Consider the following 18,287-nt stretch of genomic DNA (forward strand, 5'->3'; position numbering starts at 1 on the left):
AAATGGAACTGTGTTTAACGGCACCTAGAAGGTCTCTGTAACACAATGGGAAGGAAATGACATCCCGACCCCTAGGTGGAATCCCTTGTTTAAGAACCCCCATTCTATTTTCTAACTAGTCAAACATTACAGAAGCTTGCCTCATTGTTTAATCCAGCTAATCTATTAGCATATAGTATAATAGGTATTATAGTTATTTTAGTTCTACTAGGGTTCCTTTGCATAATGCGTAGCATTCAGAAGCTACAACAACAGTAAGCTGTCATTCATCAAGTCCAATTGGCCTTAATTAAAAGAGAAGGGGTGGAGCACAGAGCACATTCCTAGCAGCTGTGACTGATGCAATGCTGTGAGATATTCCAGCTCCCAGAAGCCTCCTGGGCATACCCAGGAAGGGAGCTCGCCCGCTATAAGGAAGTGACTTCGCGCCAACCATGCACCTTCCTGAACATTTCAGCCATTGGCTATGAAGGACATGCTGTAACACCCTATTGGCTGAACCCATGTATATAAGCTAGCTTACTTCCTGAATAAAGTGGATCTGCATCACTGAACCTGGTCCCCAGAGTCAGGTCTTTGCATCTCTGTTGTCCTCACCCCCAGCAGGACTTGTCCACAGTTGTTATCTAGTACATCTCAGAGAATATTTAGCTTAATAGTACACGAAATACTAAACCAATCAAAGATGCTGCTTTGTAAATAAAACTCAGTATATTTTCCTTCCTTCTTAGAGGATACATTTCTAAATTTGGGTGTGGGAAGTCTTCCCCAGATGGATGCTAGTCAAAGTTCCTAAAATTTGAATCAAAGACCAAGTCTGTCCTTTCTTCACAGCTGTTCTTCCATCCAAACCTTTTTTTTCATTAATTTTACTCCCAACAAAAATTTATACATTGCGGCCTGACCTGTGGTGGCGCAGTGGGATAAGGCGTCGACCTGGAACACTGAGGTTGCCAGTTCGAAACCCTGGGCTTGCCTGGTCAAGGCACATATGGGAGTTGATGCTTCCTGCTCCTCCCCTTTCTCTCCCTCTCTCTCTCTCTCTCTCCCCTCTCTCTAAAAATCAATAAATAAAATATTTAAAAAAAAATTTATACATTGCTTAAAATCGCCCAAATTATATTAAAGATAATCTAATTAAAATGACTTCTCATTGAGCCAACTCTGGCTATCTCAGGCCATATGTCTGGCACAACATACAACAGTCAGGCCATTGCCACCATTCAACTTTATTATAATCAACCTCCACAAGTGGAATCACAATTTTCCAAAGCTCTAAACTGCCTTAGCTCAGGCCATTTTTAATTGAGTGCTCTTCCCTGGAGCTCCACTGACTCTCCTCTTCTTTTACTTGTCCTGGAGGACTTAGGGGGACACCTCATCACCTTTCTTATATGACTGTGGCTCCTATATCATAATTCTATGGGTGGATATGTCCTGCTTATACTAGTGTCCCCACTCCTAACACAGGATCTTCCAAATAGCAGAGGTTCAGTGAATGCTTAGGATAAAAATGAGCCAGTGAGAAGAGATTTTTATTTATTATTATTTATTTTTTTACCTTTTTGAAGAAGCTAAGAAAATCCATATATGTGTGTGTGTATATATATATTTAAATTTTACAGAATGACAGACTAAAAATGATGCAAGAATTCAAAAATTAGCTATTTTGTTTTTCTCTATTTTACTGCTAAGTTCTTCTACATTTCAAAAAGAATTCTTATTCCAATGCCACGTTATCTCATTACAGACTACAGATAAAATATATATAAGAATTCCTTATTTGTCTTACAAAATAGCAAAAGTCTTTCTCTTAATCTTGATAATAGCAATAAATGTGTGACCTGTGTCATTTGTAAACTTAGATTCTGAAGCTAGTAAATATTCTACTTAAAGTAACATTTTAAAATACCAAAAAAATAAAAGAAGATACATTTCTAAGTCACACCAATGGAAAAAAAAACCAAAAAGATATTATTCACTATGATTCCTTCAGTTCCAGTTTGGCCCTCCACTACTTAGATCACTGAATTCTCTCTTAAAAGGCAAATTAAAGAATCTGCCTTGGACTTCATTCAGGGCAGGAAGAGCTACTGGCCATGACAGTAGTATTATCTGTGGTGCCAATTCTGGCCTGGGATCTCTGTTTCTCATCTTTCAAAGCCTCCTCATACAAGTGTGGGAAGGATCTGGGGTCACTCCCATCGATCTGGGCTAAAAACTTCAGGACTTTCATCTTGCTCATTTCAGCATGGACTCTGGGACCCCACAGGAACTCATAGCATGCAGGCTGACTGTTTGGAACCTGCTGGTACTCTAGATACTGTTGCTGCACCCAATCTTTAGTGATGAGTTCCCTGGGTTCCACATATATACAGTGATCCTGCCCAGGATACATCCCCATAACATTTAATGTTTCCCATATCTTATCTTCAGAAACACAATCACTGTCCATGAAGATTATACTAAGGATGAATATCAGAAGGCCAGTCTTGGGCACACTGCTCATTGCTCACCACCATCCCATCATAGGTGAGGCCCAGGTTTGTGACTAGGACATAGGAGTGGCTGGTGGGATCCAATTCCTTCATGTCAATGCCATAAACCAGAAGCATGCACTCCAAGGCTTCACTCAAGATTACAGAAAAGTGCTTTTGGTACTCTGATGATACTACTCAGCATTTCTGCCTTTGTAGTCAGCTCCTTTGTGCGATATTTCAGGAGCAGAAACTCCACCAAATCAACTACCTTGTTATCAATCACATATCTGGGCAGAGACTCTGTGTCTGACAGAGCCTGGATGGTGCTTGGACTCACTTCTTCTTGGCTACTAGCTTGGCATAATGGAGTGACAGGGGCAGTAGAGGAAGAACACACACTTGGAGGGTTCTGGGAAAAATTCTCCATCCCAGCAGCAGCATGAACTTCCTCTGGGGTACTTGGGGTACTTGAAATCAGAGGATAGCAAGAGGAAGAGGAGGAGGATGGGAAAGAAGAAAGAATGGAGGAGAAGCAGGTAGAGGAGAATGGGAAATATCCTCTTCTTCATTCTTGGAAACCTGTGCATCCACAAGGCCCTGTGCATCCCCTTCAAATGGAAGGTCTTCCTTAAGCATGTAGTGTTGGTGCTTTGGAGCTCGAGGCATGACGACTCTTTTCAAGCAGCCACAGGATTGTGGGTAGGAGGTGGGAAATGGGGCCCCACAGACCTGAGGGAGAGAGGAAGTGTAAGTTGCCTTATCTGGGAAGCACACCCTTGGCAGTTCTGACAAAGGTGACCTGCAGGTCTCCCCTTTAGGGGTACTCACAGGCCTCATTGGGATCTCTCTACCTGAGCAGGCTGCCCCTTAAGATCCTGAAGGAGGAAGTCATATGGTTCTTCAAGGTACAGTCAGCACAACCTGATGACAGTGTGGTGGTGTCAGGTCAGGTGCTGTAGGGTCTCCTCTACTCTGGTGTGGGGGAGACCCTGGGGACACATTCAGGGCAGGAACCTTACCTTGACTGCTGGCACTCCCTGGACTTCCTCTGCTCTGTGACCTGTGTTTGCATGCCTCAGACCAAGGCCTTTACCTCCTGGTTCCTGGAGCTCCTGTAACAGCAAACAAGGGAGCACCTCAGCATTCAGAAGGCAAGCACAGCCATGGACCTCCAGATCTGTCAAGAGAAAGTTCAGAGTCTGTGAGGTCACCACTGTTCTGTGGTCGATGGTCCCTCTGTGCTCACTCAAGGTTCTCACCTTTCCCCTGGCAGGGCCTGTGACATCCCCTCTGTCTGTCTAAGGCAAAACTCTCAGAACAATGCTACACAGGCTTGAGACTGAACAGAAGAATTTGAGGGGGTCCCACATCTGGTCACGTTTACCCACAACTTCCCATGGGGGATAGCAAGACATAGCCAAACTCTATGAGGTCTGTCTGTTCTGGGATGGGGAGTCCTCTCATTCTTAACCTTGATGTCTTACAGGGTCTGAGATAACTCCCTGTGTGGACCTCAGGCCACTTTCATTGAGACTGAAATCTCACCTTCATGAGACACTGAAGCAGGACATGAGAGACACCACAGATAACCACCATGTACTAACTGCTTCTCATGGCAGAAAAAAAGTGGCAAAATGGGGCTGGGATTCCATATATTCTGATTTGAGTTTCTCCTCAGTCATCCTGAGTTTTGGGAGGAAGGGAGCAAGACTTGGGAGCAAGGGAGCAGTTAGGCTCCCTATGCTCTGGGTATCAGGGCTACCTTTGTCTTCCCTCAGAGTCCTAACATTTAAAGAACTCAGGGCCTGGAACTCCCTTCCTTGGTGACATAAATGTAGCCTTCTTAATCCAAGTCTGTCACCTACCTGAGGCTCATCACCCCAGACAATAAGGGTACTATCAGTCAAAAGCCCTGCCCGGTGTCTCTCAGAAATAAAAGTGGCAGTGGGGTGGATTTCTGTGGGACCCAAATTTGTTCTGGAGTAGAATTCCCTCTCTTTCCTTCCTCACTGTCAATAGCTTAATTCCTTGTAGTGTCTCAGTGCACTCTCTCTGCTGGCCAAATGCCACACTCTTGGTGTAAGGTCCCACCTCTTTCAGATTCCTGAGAGCAAATGGAGTGGTAGTCTCAAGAGAAAAGCTATTCTGGAAATCCCAGGGCCGAGAAGAAGTGCGGACTTCTGTGGGGTCTAGGTTCCCCGAAGTCCTCCCTTAGGGTCCTACCTTGATTTGGAAGGTGCTGAGCCCACACTCTGCCGATCAGAAGTCTTGCTTCTTATACCAAATCCCCAGAGTCTCTCAGACTCAGATATGGAAGTCAGAGAATGCTGCCCGTGAGGCCTGAGTCCGCCCTCTGCTTATCTGAAGTCTCGCTCCTTATATTAAACCTCCAAAATCTCTCAGATCTGGATGAGATAGGAAAAAGACACAGCATTGACTCCCAGGGCTGATTCTGTTCTAAGTCCCAGGTTCCCTCGGTACTCCCTCAGGGTCCTCACCTTGACTCTGCCAGGTCCTCCCCATGACATCTGCCGATCTGAGATCTGCTCCTTGTAGCAAACCCCCAGTCTCTTCAGTACTTCCTCAGGGTCCTTCTTATCGTGGCCCTTGGCAGTTACTGGAAATCATTTCTTTGGTGATTTGAAGACACACCCCTCTATCCAAGCTTCACTTTCCTAAGGCCTGCATATCTGCTTCCTGAGAGAAAGTTGGGGTCTCCAGGGGCTGACTGTACGGGCAGAGTATAGCAGGAACACCTATGGTTCTGGTTTGGGAGGTCCCTTCAATGCTTCTTCAAGATTCCCACCTTGACACCAGATAGGATCTGGGACTCTTCCTTTTGCTGATTTGAGTCTCTCTGGTTCTAGCCAAGGTCCTCATTGCTCTGAAACCACCCAACCCAGGCAGAAATGAGGTGGGCTTTCTGCCTGATTTCTTCACAGGATTCTTCCAGGCTGTTAGCAGGAGTGGAGCAGAATTCCTTGGAACCCTTGGGAGGGTAGACTCCCTCAGTTCCTATTCATGTGGGTCCCCATCTTAGCTCCTGGTTCCTAGAATAAATGCTGGCTGTGATCTGCTGACCTATCTGTCAGCTCTGAGCATTTGCCCAGCTGCAACCCTTGCAGATGATTACAGGTCCCAGACTCGGTGCTAGATGGGAAGCTGCAGTGCCCATGACTGCAAGGGAGGGTCAGAGAGGAACGTTATCTTCCAGTAATGTCTTTTCATTAACCAACAGACTTTGGAAACATTTTGTTATAAAAGATTTATTTTCTACACAGAAGCTGACCAATAGAATTTGGGGAGGGACTGCTGTGTCAAGTTTATCATTTTGGTGTTTTATTTTCTTAACCTTCATTCCTAGTAAAAAGTATTTTATATCTCTGCCAAGTATGTATAATTTCCTGAAAGAATATTTACACTTACAATGTGTGGATCACTCTGTAAAATATTTTAGATATGTATGGAATCATATAGTTCTTAGTTTTTTCTGATTTACTTATTTCGCTCAGTATAATGTTATCAAGGTCCATCCATGTTGTTGTAAATGATCCAATGTCGACAGAAGACAATTGGACTTTGGGTGATGGGAATGCAGCATAATCAAATGACAAAATAACCTGGAGATGTTTTCTCTGAACATATGTACCCTGATTTATCAATGTTACCCCATTAAAATTAAGAATAAAAAAAAGACCAGGCCCTCGGGCTGAAGTTAACAACAACAACAAAAAAGTTCAAGAATAACAGAAGTAAAACCAATGAATAACCAAAATAGTAATTAGCAAAAGTTTATCATGCACACACCAAAAAGAAACTTTGTGAACCAGGAGCATTCAAGTCTGGTCTTACTTTTTTTTTTTTTTTTTTTTTTTTTTTTTTTTTAGCACACTAACTAAAATGGTTTTAGGTAGTAATTAACACTAAATTTGAAGCCCTCCTATCTCAATCATCCCATTTTTTCTATACTCTTACAATAAAGTATATCTTGCTTTATTGTGTTTTACTTTATTGTGCTTCACAGATATTACATTTTTTCTTTACAAATTGAAGATGAGACCCTTCATTGGAATAAAGATTACAATTCACTTTATTGCAATATTCACTTTACTGTGTGATCTGGAACCAAACCTGCAATATCTCTGAGGTATGCCTCCAGGGCTACTGGTATGTGTGTTCTGAGGCCCTGCCTCAGATTTTCACAAGAAGTAAGGGCAGAAGTTTAAACTTTTCCTTCTTCCTACCCTATTACATGTATCTATACAACCTACAGCCCCTCCCAACATCCCGTTTCTTTCCATGCTCTTACCCCAAACACAAAGTACCAGCTCACCACAGTTTTTCATCTCTTCCAGAAATTTCATATGTCTTGAGTTTCTGGCTGATTCCCCCTCCCCTTCTATACTTATTGAGGGTTGATTTGGAAAGAGGAAGTCAGCAGTCTGAACTTGACAGTCATCTTGGCATCCACAGATAAGGAACTAAATCTGTAAATATTTTAAAGAGCATTTATATCTTTATAATTTTATGTTCCCTGATAATAAATAGCTTTTAATGTTCTATTTATTTGGGAATTATTTTAGCTGAATCTACCAACAAACTTTTATATTTGCCTCCATTAATATCTTGTACATTTTTGTTAAGATTCCTTTTAGTTAATTTTTGAACTTTGTTGCCATTTTAAATAGGATTTCTATTACATGTAATAACTAGTTATTGTTTTAGGTGGCAAGGTTCTTGATTTTGCTATAATAATTCTTCATATTGTAGCTATTCAAAAATAAAATAAAAACAATTGTTAAAAAATAATAATTCTTCATATTATATTTTTCTGAAGTCTCTTATTCATTTGAATATATCACATGTGTGTGTGTGTGTGTGTGTGTGTGTGTGTGTGTGTGTGTATATATATATATATAGTATTTTTCTGAAGTTGGAAACGGGAAGGCAGTCAGACTCCTGCATGTGCCCGACCGGGATCCACCCAGCATGCCCACCAGGGGGCAATGATTTTCCCCTCTGGGGCATTGCTCTGTTGCAACCAGAGCCATTCTAGCACCTGAGGCAGAGGCCATAGAGCCATCCTCAGCACCCAGGCCAACTTTGCTCCAATGGAGCCTTGGCTGGTGGAGGGGAAGAGAGAGACAGAGAGGAAGGAGAGGGGGAGGGGTGGAGAAGCAGATGAGCACTTCTCCTGTGTGCCCTGGCCAGGAATTGAACCTGGGACTCCTGCACTCCAGGCCGATGCTCTACCACTGAGCAACTGGCCAGGGCCCACATATGTATATTTTTGAATATAGATAATATAAATAAAATATTTATAGATTATGTCATCAAATATTATCTTTTTTCAATATCAGTATCTCATATAATTTTACATTCATAGCTCTATGCATTCCAGATAGAACAATAAACAAGAGTGCATATATTATTGTGTTGTCAGTCCCTGGCTTTAATGAATGAGAATTCTTCTAACATTTTATATTTAAGTGTTTGCTATAGACTTCTTCTTTTGTTTCCTTTTTGTTTTTTTTTTTAACTTTTTATATTTAGAAAATTAAGTTTAACAAGGTAACATTGATCAACAAGAGTACATAGATTTCAGGTTAACATCTCCACATCATTTCAACAGTTGATTGTGTGGTATACACATCACCCAAAATCAAATCATTTTCCATCACCTTATATTTGTCTCTCTTTACATCCTTCCCCCAAACCCTCTCCTCACCCCACACTCCCATCCCTCCCTTAAAGCCCCCTCCCTTTGGTAAATACTGTACTCATCACTATGAGTCTCAGTTTTGTATTCCACCTATGTATGAAATCACACAGTTCTTAGCTTTTTCTGATATACTTATTTCATTCAGTCTAAAGGTCTCAAGGTCCATTGTTGTAAATGTCACCATCTCATCATTTCTTATGGCTGAGTAGTATTTTATTGTATATATGTATCACATCTTCTTTATCCAATCCTCTATCAAGGGACACTTTGATAGCTTCCATGTCTTGACCACTGTGAATAATGCTGTGATGAACATAGGGGTTGCATGTGTCTTTACATAGCAATGTTTTCGAGTTTGGGGGGTAGATAACCAGTAGAGGGATTGCTAGGTAATGTGGTAATTCTATTCTTAATTTACTCAAGAACCACCTAACTTCTTCCATAATGGTTTTACTAATTTGCATTCCCACCGGCAGTGAATGGAAAAGGAGAGTTTCCTTTTTTCCACAGCTTCTCCAACATATGTTATTACCTGTCATGTTGATAATGGCTAATCTAACAAGTGTGAGGTGGTATCTCATTGTAATTTTGATTTGCATTTATCAAATAGCTAGTGAAGATGTACATCTTTATCTGTTAGCTATTTGCATGTCTTCTTAGGAGAAGTGTCTGTTCAGGTCCTTTTCCCATTTTTTAATTGGACTGTTTGCTTCTCTGCTGCACTGTTTTGTGATTTCTTTATGTATTTTGGATATTAACCACTTAACGTAGTTACTGTTTCCAAGTATCATCTCTCATTTGGTTGGCTGCCTATTTGATTTGTGGTCAGTTTTGTTTTTTGTTTTTGGGGTTTTTTTTTTTTTTTTGCTGTGCAGAAGCTTTTTAATTTGATATAGTCCCATTCATTTATTTTTGCCTTTACTTCCTTTTCCTCTGGGGTCAAATTCATAAATTGTTCTCTGTGGCCAATGTCCATGAGCTTAGTACCTATAGTTTCTTCTATGTTATTTATTGTTTCAGATCTTATGTTTAGGTCTTTGATCCATTTTGAATTAATTTTTGTGCAGGGTAAAAAACTGTAGTCAAATTTCATTCTTATCTATGTGGCTTTCCAATATTCCCAGCACCATTTATTGAAGGGGCTTTTTTTTCCCCATTGGGTGTTTTGGCTCTTTTGTCGAAGATAATTTGGCCAAATATATTTGGTTTTACTTACGAGTTTTCAATTCTGTTCTATTGGTTTGTGTGTCTATTTTTCAGCCAATAGCATACTGTTTTGATTATCATAGCTCTGCTGTATAATTTGGAATTAGGTATTGTAATGCCTCCGGCTTTGTTCTTTATTCTTAAGATTACTTTGCCAATTCAGGGTTTTTTTGTAGTAACATACAAACCTGGTGATATTTTCTTCTATTTCTTTGAAAAAATGACATTAGAATGTTGATGGAAATTGCATTAAATTTGTGTATTGCTTTGGGTAATATGACCATTTTAAATATGTTTATTCTTCCTATAGATGAACATGGAATATTTTTCAATTCATTGTGTCTTTTTCAATTTCTTTTAATAATGCTTTGTAGTTTTCAGTATATAGATACTTTACATTCTTTGTTAAGTTTATTCCTAGGTATTTTTTGTTGTTCTTGCAACTGTAAATGAAACTATTTTTTTTAGTTCATTTTTCCAAATTTCATTGTTGGCATATATGAAAGCAATAGACTTCAGTTTATTGATTTTGTATCCTGTTACCTTATTGTATTGGTTTATAGTATCTAACAATCTTTCTGTGGAGGCTTTGGGGTTTTCTATACAGGATCAATGTCATCAATCAAAATGAAATCTATACCTCTTCTTTTTTTATATGAATGCTCTTTATTTCTTTCTCTTGTCTGATTTTTCTGGCTAAAACTTCCAGCACTATGTTGAATAGAAGTGGAGAGAGTAGGCAGCATAGTCTTGTTTCTGATTTTAGGGAAAAGCTTTCAATTTTTCATCACCTAGTATGGTATTAGCTGATGGTTTTTCATATAAGGCCTTTATTATGTTGAAATATTTTCCTTCTATACCCATTTTATTGAGTGTTTGAAACATAAAAGAATGTTGTATGTTATTGAATGCCTCTTTGCATCTATTGATAGGATCATAAAATTTATGTTCTTTGTTTTGTCAATATAGTGCATTACATTACTTGATTTACATATATTGAACCATTCTTGTGCTGCTAGAATGAATTACACTTCATCATGATGTATTATTTATTTAATGAGTTGTTGTATACAATTTGCTAGCATTTTGTTTAGGATTTTTGCACCTGTATTTATTAGAGATAATGGTCTGTAGTTTTCTTTTTTTGTATTGTTCTTGCCAGATTTTGGTAAAAGGACTATGTTGACCTTATAAAATGTGTGAGGAAGTATTGCTTCTTTTATTTTTTGAAAGATTTGAGAAGGATAGGCACCAAATTTTCTATGAATGCTTGATAGAATTCACTAGTATAGCTGTCTGGTCCTGGATTTTTATTTTTGGGTAGGTTTTTGATAGTTATTTCTATTTCCTCCTTCCTTATGGGTCTATTTAGGTTTTCCATTTATTCGTGACTCAGTCTAGGAAAATTATATAGTTTTAGCAATTTATCCATTTCTTCTAGATTGTTGTATTTGGTGGCATATTATTTTTCATAGTATCCTACAATAATCCTTTGTATATCTGTGATATCTGTGACAATTTCTCCTGTTTCATTTCAGATTTTGTTAATATGAATCTTTTCTCTTTTTTCCTTTGTAAGTCAACCCAAGGGTTTCTCAATTTAATTGATCCTTTCAAAGAACCAGCTCTTTGTTGCATTAACTTTTCCTATAGATTTTCTGTTCTCTATTTTATTTATTTTTGCTCTAATTTTTACTGTCTCCTTTCTTCTGTTGATTTTGGTTTGCCTTTGTCCTTCTTTTTCTAGTTCCTCAAGGTGTTATGTTAGGTTGTTTACTTTGGATCTCTCTTGTTTCTTTATATAAACCTGTAATAATATAAACTTCCTTCTTATTACCACTTTCACTACATCCCAGATATTTTGACATATCATGTTGTCATTTTTATTTGTCTGGGACAGATAAGGACAGACAGACAGAAAATAGATAGACAACAAACATGAATTCTTTGTTATGGCACTTTAGTTGTCATTGATTGCTTTCACATATGTGCCTTGATGGGTGGTGCTTGAGCCAGTGACCCCATGCTCAAGCCAGCAACCTTGGGCTTCAAGACAGTGACCTTTGAGCTCAAGTTAGCAACCATTGCATCATATCTATGATCCCACACTCAAGCAGGTGTTCCCACGCTCCAACTGGTGAGCCCGCACACAAGTTGGAGAAGCCTGAGCTTAAGCTGGTGACCTTGGAGTTTTAAACCTGGGTTCTCTGTGTCCCAGTTCAATGCTTTATCCACTGTGCCACCACCTGATCAAACTCTCTCTCTCTCTCTCTCTCTCTCTCTCTATATATATATATATATATATATATATATATATATATATATATATATATATATTATCTCTGCCTTTATTCTTCTTTTACCCAATCATAGAAGTATATTGTTTACTTTCACTTTTTTGTGGGTTTCTTTACTTCTGTCTTTCATAGTTGAATTCTAATTATAAAGCTGTATGGTGAAAGAATATGCTTGGTAAAATTGCTACCTTCCTGAATTTGTTAATATTGGTTTTGTAGCCAAACATATGGTCTAATTTTGAGAATGTTCCTTGTATACTAGAAGAAAAGTATACTCTGGAGTTCTGGAATTAAATGTTCTGTAAATGTCAATTATGTTCATTTGGTCTAGTGTGTCATTTAGGCTGATATTTCTTTATTGATTTTCTGTTTGGATGATCGATCAACAGCTGTCAATGGTATGTTGAGTTCTCCAAGTATGATTGTGCATGTGTCCATTTTTATTTTTATATAAGTTTTTAGATGTCTTATATATTTTTGTGCTCCCTGGTTTGGTGCATATATATTAAGAAGTGTTATGTCTTTTTTTTTTTAAAGGGACAGAGAGAGAGTCAGAGAGAGGGATAAATAGGGACAGACAGACAGGAACGAAGAGAGATGAGAAGCATCATTCATCAGTTTTTCATTGTGAGACTTTAGTTGTTCATTGATTGCTTTCTCATATGTGCCTTGACCGCAGGCCTTCAGCAGATGGAGTAACCCCTTGCTCTAGCCAGCGACCTTGGGTCCAAGCTGGTGAGCTTTTGCTCAAACCAGATGAGCCCACACTCAAGCTGGTGACTTCGGGGGTCTCGAACCTGAGTCCTCTGGATCCCAGTTCAACGCTCTATTCACTGCACCACCGCCTAGTCAGGCAGAAGTGTTATGTCTTATTGATGCAATGTCCCCTTTATTATTATGAAATGACTATCTCTCTTTATTGTTACCTTTGTTCTCTGGATGTCAGCATTGTCAGATATGAGTATGGCTTCACCTGCTTTTTTTTTAGTATTATTTGCTCAAATAATCATTTTCCAACCTTTCACTTTGACTCTATTTTTGTCCTTGCAGCTTACGCATGTCTCTTGAAGGCAGCATATGGTTGGGTTTTGTTTTTGATTCAACCTGCTGCTCTGTGTCTCTTTATTGGTAAACTTACTGTATTTACATTAAGGGTAATTATTGATATGAGGATTTTCTATAGCCATATTATGTATATTGCTTTCTGATAACACTGTTTCTCCTTTGGTTGTTCTCTTTTGTTTTTCTGTTAGTTATTTTTATTTAGTGGTAATACATATTTATTGTCCCAGTTTTTTCTTCTTTTAGGCTATGTGTTTCAGTAGTGACATTTTCATGGTGGTTACCATTAATTTACTAAGAAAATAATTGTCTTATTTACAATAGTCCATTATCTTTTGAGTGCTTCTGCACTCCATTCTCTCTTGTTACTGCTGATCCTTATCTTCTCCCCTTTTATGTTATTGTTCTCACAGATAGTCCCCCGTTTCTATTGTGACCTTGTTGGAGCTTTTGCTTGAAATATAGTTTTGTTTTGTATTTTGTATCTGGTCAAATAACCCCCTTGAGTAGTTTCTGCAGTACGGTTTTCTGGTGATAAATCCCCTCAACTTTTCTATGTTTGTAAGTTTTTATTTCTCCTTCATATTTGAAAGAAAACTTTGATGGATATAGTATTTATGAACGGTAATTATTTTCCTTCAGTATCTTGAATGTTAGGATTCAATCTCTTCTGGCTTGTAAATTTTCCTCTGAAAAATCTGATGATAAGCTAATGATCTTTCCCTTATATGTTATATTCTTCTTTTCCTTAGCTGCCTTGAAAATTTTTTCTTTGTCATTGATTTGTGTAAATTTCATTATGATGTGCATGTGAGCTGCTCTGTTTAGATTGAAGTTACTTACTCAGTGTTCTGTTTGCTTCTTGGTTTTGAGGCTCTAACACTTTCCACAGACTTGGGAAGTTCTCATCAATTATTTGTTTGAATAGGCTCTCCCTTCCCTTCTTCCTCTCTTCTTCTTCTGATATACCCATTATTATTACATTGTTTTTTCTTGTGGAGTCAATTATTGTAGAGAACTCTCATTTTGTTTCTAATTTGTGAGTCTCTTTCTTCTTCTCTCTGTAGTGTCTCTATTTGCCTATTTTCAATGTTACTGATTCTCTCCTCTATCTTATTCTTTTATGGAAATGTGCTACCTTATTTTTCAGTTTATATATTGAGTTCTTCATTTTTGTTTGGTTATTGTTGAAAATTTTAATCTCTTTGGTGAACTACTCTTTTTGTTCACTAATTTGTTTTTTACCTCATTAAATTGCCTATTAGTGTTTTCTTGCATCTCATTCAGTATTTTCAGAACTTCAATTTTGAATTTATTATCATTTATTTCCAAGGTTTCCATATGATTGAGATTTATTTATGAAGATTTTTTTCATTATCCACCTGAACTACATATCTGTTTTGTGTATTCATGTTATTTGATTTTTGCTTTCTTGATGCCATTTTTCAGTGGTGTTGTTAAGAACTCTAACAAGAAAGAGCCTTGTCTCTTTGACTCAGTGTTAGAATGATGGTTCGGTGTGTGGATGTTCCTGGTTTGATTCTCAGTCAGGGTACATGGAAAAGCATCCATCTGCTTCCTCACCCCTTCCCTTCTCACTTCTTTTTCTTTGTCTCTCTCTTCTCCTCCTTCAGTCATGGCTTGATTAGAGTGAGTAGGTTCAGATTATGAGGAATACTCCATGGCCTCTTCTTCAGGCATTAAAAATAGCTTTGTTGCTGAGCAACAAAACAATGCCCCAAATGGGCAGAGGGTTGCCTTCTTGTGAGATTTCTGGTTGAATACTGGTCATGCACATGCAGGAGGCTGTCTTCTGTCTCTCTGCCTTCCCTCAACTCACTGAATTAAAAAAAGAAACAATTAAAAATGACAAATAAAAATGGAAAAATAGAGTGAAAAATAAAATTCTAAAAATAAAGATATGTAGAAAATAAAAACTGCAGAAAACAGAGAGCAAGAACTGAGAATAAAAGAAAGATAAAAGGAAACAAATGAAATAAAAATAAACAGAATATCAGAAAAAAGAAGAGAAAAACATAATTTGAGAAAAAATAAAAATATAAGAAAAAGAAAAAAGGAAAAGAAAAATTATCAAAAATAAAACACTGGAGTGACATCAGAGAAATGGCACCGTGAGGGGTGCTCCCTATATTTCCCCTTCAAATGTCAACAAATTCAACAACTGAAGACAGAGAAAAAATCTCAGAAGCACCTGAAATACATACACACCAGATAAAGGTATGCTCTGGTAAAAAGGTGGCAGAACATATAATCCACTCTGAAGGAAATAAGATGGAGAACAGGGTATTTTGCTTCCCTCACTGATCTGAGGAAGGATCGCTTTCATTTGAGGCTGAGCAAAGCTGAGGGTCAGAGGCAGAGAGAAGGAGCAGGGCTGGATGACCAAGCAGAAGAAAGACCAAGCTATTTCTGCCTGAGATTGTGGATGAGAGAAGCACATGGGCAGCAGGTTCCAACAAAGGTTATTGGTGCAGGGTGCCCATAGGTGCCAGCACCAGTGCCAGCAGCTTTGTATACCCCCGGCTCTGTGATCACAGGTGGTGTGCTAGTGACTCCATGTGGCACCATTTGTGTGGGTGTGCACATGCTCAGAATAGAGGGTTTAGCCCAAAATTATCAGTGATAGACATCTGTGTGGGCTGTTGCCAACATATTTGTGTATTTCCAGCTCCACAACCATCAACATGAGACGTGCACAAAGGCTGAGATTCCTGAGCCTGGAACTGTCCAGGTGGAGCACCTCTGTGGTGCAACACAGGCTTCAAAATACATTCCTTCATTCCCAGCTCTGACTGAGATCACAGGTGCTATATGCCTAAGTGGGCAGATACAGGCCTCTGTGTGCACTGCTGAAGTCATGGGTGCACACGTGGCTTGCTGTGGGCTACCAAACAGTGCACAAGGGAGAAGCCTTTGAAGATTAGACCCGCAGAGCACTGAGGTGTACTAGACATGACCAGGGATTCTTAGAAAGGTGCTTGATCTGAAATTGGCTCCCAGCCTGTGGCATGCTGAGACATGCTAGACCAATCCACTGGCCCTTAGAAAGGCACTAGATATGCAATCAGCTCCCAGCCTTGCCTGCTCTTACTGGCAGCTCTGAGTGGCACAGCTTTACCATAATTGTGCTTTGAGAGGAACTAGAAGAAGGACCTGGCTGCTCTTAGAGCCTCTTACTCTTCAAGCAGTGGCTGGGATGAACCTCACAGCTAAGTTCACAGGCTGCTAGTTCAGGTGGGAGAGATGTGGGATAGGCACCTGGAAAACTGAGTCTCCCATTGTCAGAGCCTCTAAGCCCTAACATGCCCCATCTACCAAAAGGAGTGTGGCCCAGCCTATGTCATCACCACAGTGACAAAAGAGCATACCTCTGCCCAAGAGTCCCACAGGGGCAAAACCTGTAGTACAGCACCACCTGACAAAAAAAGAAGCTACCTCTCAAAACTAGAAAAAATTACATTTAAAAAAAATTATTTATTTATTTATTTTAGAGAAGAGAGAGAGAGAGAGAGAGAGAGGGAGAGAAAGGAAGGAGGAACAGGAAGCATCAACTCCTATATGTGCTTTGACCAGGCAAGCCCAGGGTTTTGAACCGGCAACCTTAGTGTTCCAGGTTGACGCTTTATCCACTGTGCCACCACAGGTCAGGCAAAAATTACATTTTTATAACTTTATTTTTTTATATATATATTTTTTCCATTTTGGTAATTTTACCTTCTTTTCTTTTCTTTTTGAACTTTATTATTCATAGTTCTTACATTTTTCATTCTTGTTTTTCATAAGGTTTTCATTTCAAAAGCCTTTACATTTTTTTCTTTTTCTTATTCTTTCATTAGATCAACATTTATCAACAAATTATTATATTTTGGATTAATATTTTTCTTTGTGGAATTTTGCGTGTTATTGACTTCATTTTTTACCTCTTTTGTCATTTTTTCTCAGTTCCTTCTCCTTGTTTTCTGTAGTGTTTGTTCCACTTATCACTATAGAATTTTCATTTTTTTACTGTATTTTTCAATATTGTTTTTTGTATTTTTCTGAAGTTGGAAACAGGGAGGCAGTCAGACAGACTCCCGCATGCACCCAATTGGGATCCACCCGGCATGCGCACTAGGGGGCAATGGTCTGCCTATCTGGGGCATTGCTCTGTTGCAACCAGAGCCATTCTAGTGCCTGAGGCAGAGGCCATAGAGCCATCCTCAGCGCCTGGGCCAATGTTGCTCCAATAGAGCCTTGGCTGCGGGAAGGGAAGAGAGAGACAAAGAGGAAGGAGAAGGGGAGGGGTAGAGATGCAGATGGGAGCTTCTCCTGTGTGCCCTGGCCGGGAATCGAACCCAGGACTCCTGCATGCCAGGTATTTATTTTATTTTTTAAATTACCTCTTATTAGTGTTATTAAAAATACCACTCTCAAATGCCAGTAAGAAAAAAGAAATCAAATATCATGAATAAAAATGACAGAGATGTAGCTCACATAGATGATGAAAAATATCTAGAAAAAAATTTAATTGATTTGAAACCTTGGACGTAATGACAGAATTAAAAATTGAAGTCCTGAAAATAATCATGGAAATACAAGAAAGCATGGAAAGGCAATTTAGAGAGATAAAAAAACAATTTAATGTACAAAAAGAATACTTCACCAAGGAAGTTAAAACTATAAAAAGGAATAAAAAGGAAATGAAAATTTTAATATGTGAACTGAAATACGAGGTAACAAGCTTAGCTAACAGAACAGGCCAGATAGAGAAGAGAATTAGTGACATAGAAAACTGGCAACTAGAGGTACTACAAAGATAAGAGGAGAGAGACTCACAAATTAAAACAAATGAAAAATCCCTACAGGAATTGTCTGACTCCATCAAAAAGAGCAACATAAGAATAATGGGTATATCAGAAGGAGAAGAGAGACAAAATGGAATGGAGAACATATTCAAACATATAATCAATGAGAACTTCCCAAGCCTGTGGAAAGAATTAGAGTCTCAAATCCAAAAGGCAAACAAAACACCGAGTTACATTAACCAAAACAGGCCTATTCCAAGGCACATCATAATAAAATTATCACAAACCAATGACAAAGAAAAAATTCTTAAGGCAGCCAGAGAAAAGAAGAATACAACATATAAAAAAAGGCCCATTAAACTATCATCAGATTTCTCAGCAGAAACTCTATAAGCCAGAAGAGAGTGGACCCCAATATTTAAACTACTGAAAGAGAGGAACTTCCAGCCAAGGATACTATATCCATCAAAGCTATACTTCAAATATGAAGGAGAAATAAAAACATTTACAGATATAGAAAATGTGAGGGAATTTATCACCAGAAAACTCCCACTTCAGGAAATACTAAAGGGAATTATCTGACCTTATACCAAGAACAAAACCACAAGTAAAAGTTCCAACAAGATAACCGTAAAAAAAAAAAAAAAAAAAAAAAAAGATTAATCTGTGAGAACAAAATAAAAAAGAAGGGGAGGAGGACCAAAATTAATAGTAG

General features: G+C 38.7%; 1 protein-coding gene across 1 annotated transcript; it reads right to left on the minus strand.

Moving 5' to 3' along the window:
- Positions 1 to 2,071: 2,071 nt before the first annotated feature.
- On the minus strand, positions 2,072 to 3,146 carry LOC136317725 (melanoma-associated antigen 10-like). Its single transcript, XM_066250495.1, is given in 4 exon segments — positions 2,072 to 2,504; positions 2,506 to 2,664; positions 2,666 to 3,024; positions 3,027 to 3,146. Coding segments are annotated over 4 exon segments (1,071 nt in total).
- Positions 3,147 to 18,287: the final 15,141 nt, after the last annotated feature.

Source organism: Saccopteryx bilineata, chromosome X, assembly GCF_036850765.1.
Source record: "Saccopteryx bilineata isolate mSacBil1 chromosome X, mSacBil1_pri_phased_curated, whole genome shotgun sequence".
Lineage (NCBI taxonomy): Eukaryota > Metazoa > Chordata > Mammalia > Chiroptera > Emballonuridae > Saccopteryx > Saccopteryx bilineata.